The sequence below is a fragment of the Penaeus japonicus genome, unplaced genomic scaffold (assembly GCF_977035675.1).
Source record: "Penaeus japonicus unplaced genomic scaffold, GWHDUDI00000001_assembly GWHDUDI00000022, whole genome shotgun sequence".
In the NCBI taxonomy this organism is placed as follows: Eukaryota; Metazoa; Arthropoda; class Malacostraca; order Decapoda; family Penaeidae; genus Penaeus; species Penaeus japonicus.
In genome coordinates, this window is record NW_028234424.1 from 13594891 (window position 1) to 13597390 (window position 2500).

The window sequence follows — 2500 nt, forward strand, 5'->3', positions numbered from 1 at the left end:
ACAATTATGATAATTGTGCACCAACATTAACTCAAGTGGTGAGAACAGGTGGTATTTTGAAATTTGAACAAGGACACATACATAACATTCAATTCTCTGCAATTGGTCGATAAATTTGTTTGTTAGATCAACTGTTTCCTTATTGGTGTTATTAGTGTCACATAACAACATTGCCTATTAGTGATGTTTTATTGTATTTCCATGAGTGAAGTCTGCACATGTGTAGAATCAATATTTTTCAGGTTTCAGTTTGTTAGTACAGTGGAAACATCTCCCTTACTCATTTTTAAATTATTTTCAAAATAATATTCTGACTTATTTCCCATTTCCAGAAGAAAAGAGTGGTAAATTTTCTGAATAACGCCGCGTCGCTAAATACCACAAAAGTGGTATTGATGGATTCCTCTCAACCTCTACTATTCATATATAGTGATATTAATGAGAGCTTGCACCCCTGAAGCCCACAATCTGGGTCCCGATAGTAGGGGAGGGCATGAAGTAGATCAGGGAAATTACGGGGTAAAATATGAATTCCGGCCATATTTCTTATGCAAAATCTTAACCAATTACCTACCTAACTTTGCTTAGGTTTGAAGTTTGCCCTAGCCAAGGGGGGGCTTTGCCCCCCCCTGGACCCCCCCTTTTTAAGGCACTTCGTGCTACCTCATGCTACTTCAGTATCACGAAAACCTTAACCCAACTACCTACCTCACTTTCCCTAGTTTTGAAGTCAGCCTTTGCGAAGAGGGAGCTATGCCCCCCTGTGGATCTCCCCTATTCAGGGCACTTCGTGATACTTATGATGCGTAATTAGTCCTGTAGATGAAAATGCCGCGACACGGATAACCCTCACACTGCGCCATGATGACAGCAACTGAGTCTTCGTCTCATATATTCCTCAGGATAGGAAACTAGGACCGATGATGACGCGACCACTCAATAGAGGGCACTATAATTATACTGTAAATAATGTTGAATATTGTGCCATCTGTTGAGAGAACATAACAGTACATGCAGGTAATTCCTTGGGGGTATCCAGTCCACAGCTTGCTACTATCCGTAAATACGTAAACACAGCCATGTTTAAATTTCAGGGCGAGGATGGTGGATTCGGGATATCTTGCCCAAGGTATGTTGCACGAAGTGCCCTAAAAAGGGGGGGTCCAGGTGGGGGCGAAGCCCCCCTTTGGCTAGGGATTAATTCAAAACTAGGCAAAGTTAGGTAGGTCATTGGGTTAAGATTTTGCAAGCGAAATATGGCCCGAAGTAGGACGAGGTAGCACGAAGTGCCTTAAGAAAAGAGACCCAGATTGTGGGGTCCAGGGGTGCAAGCACTCATTAATTTCACTATATATGAATAGTAGAGGTTGAGAGGAATCCATAGATACCACTTTTGTGGTATTTCGTAACGCGGCGTTATTCGGAAAATTTACCAAAAGAGTTTTGGGGTATTACGTTATAATTAAAATTACGTCATGCTGAAAGGTTAGTTTTTCGATATGTCTGGTTGCGTCTTTATCCACTTATTCCAGAAATGAACCTCAGTCATAGCGAATATTTGCCGACGTTACACCGCACTTTCCATGGAATACTTCCTTCCTTCCTAGTAGCGTCGCTACAGCTGGTTAGCGCTAACTAAAACCACTGAAAATGAACACTGGACTTCACAAGAAATTAATTGATACCAATTTTGATGGGTTTAAAGACGCGGATATTATACTACCTATATCATACTACCCATTTAACCTTATAAAAATCTATTTCGACCACAGACTCACCTGACCATCCCATTTTTACTAATATTCAAATATCTACGCATCAGATGAAGTCCCTGCCTCATGTTATCGAATAGATAAGATGATATAATGTTCAGTTCTATCACTCTTAAGTAAGAGTTTCGTCTGCAGAAGCGGTGTAGTTAACGTTTGCTGTAAACAAAAATGACTATCTAGTCTAATAGTCCACCAAGAAAACATTGTGGAACAAAGATAGATAAAAGGAAAAATATATGTAATTAAAGTTTTATAGAGGATGAAAACCGCAAAATATTTGCATATAAGAATTACTTTCGAGATATGTAAAGTTGGTGAATTTAACTTTTAAATTTTCTGTCCTATCACTGTCAATGGATGTGGCTTTAGCTTTGTTAGTTAGGCATAAAGCTGTTGTTTCAACATTAAAGGTACCTCATGGTTATTGCACGTGATGTATCTTTTTCATAATCATAAATAGAAACTTGAATGATTCGTTCGGGCAGCTCTATAGTGACTGTGGTCGCTTGCACATTTCCTCTGCATGTCCGAATGGCAGGTGACGCGTGAAAGGAAAACATCGCAGTTGTCATTTGGGCGACGGAGAGAGAGACAGGCTCCGAGGACCCCAGATACACTTGTCGTCCTTAGGCCTACCCCGAAGATTAATGTGCGTGTGTGAAGTTGTACCTCTAATTGTGGCTTTTCTGTGAATACTTCCAAAAGGATGATTTATCAACTTACTTAAA

General features: G+C 40.1%; 2 protein-coding genes across 3 annotated transcripts in view; one reads left to right on the forward strand and one right to left on the reverse strand.

Moving 5' to 3' along the window:
• Positions 1-1936, reverse strand: part of LOC122249724 (oxidoreductase NAD-binding domain-containing protein 1) — a 14807-nt gene extending 12871 nt beyond the window's left edge. The window contains exon 1 of the mRNA XM_043010835.2: positions 1779-1936. Within this exon, the coding sequence (XP_042866769.2) occupies positions 1779-1840 (62 nt within the window). The 5' untranslated portion in view covers positions 1841-1936. The remainder of the gene's footprint in view (positions 1-1778) is intronic.
• A 355-nt stretch (positions 1937-2291) lies between these two features.
• The window catches only part of LOC122243954 (uncharacterized), a 72449-nt gene continuing 72240 nt past the window's right edge, over positions 2292-2500 (forward strand). For both annotated transcript variants that reach the window (XM_086549497.1, XM_086549496.1), the window contains exon 1: positions 2292-2421. The gene's annotated coding sequence lies outside the window, so the exon portion shown is untranslated. The remainder of the gene's footprint in view (positions 2422-2500) is intronic.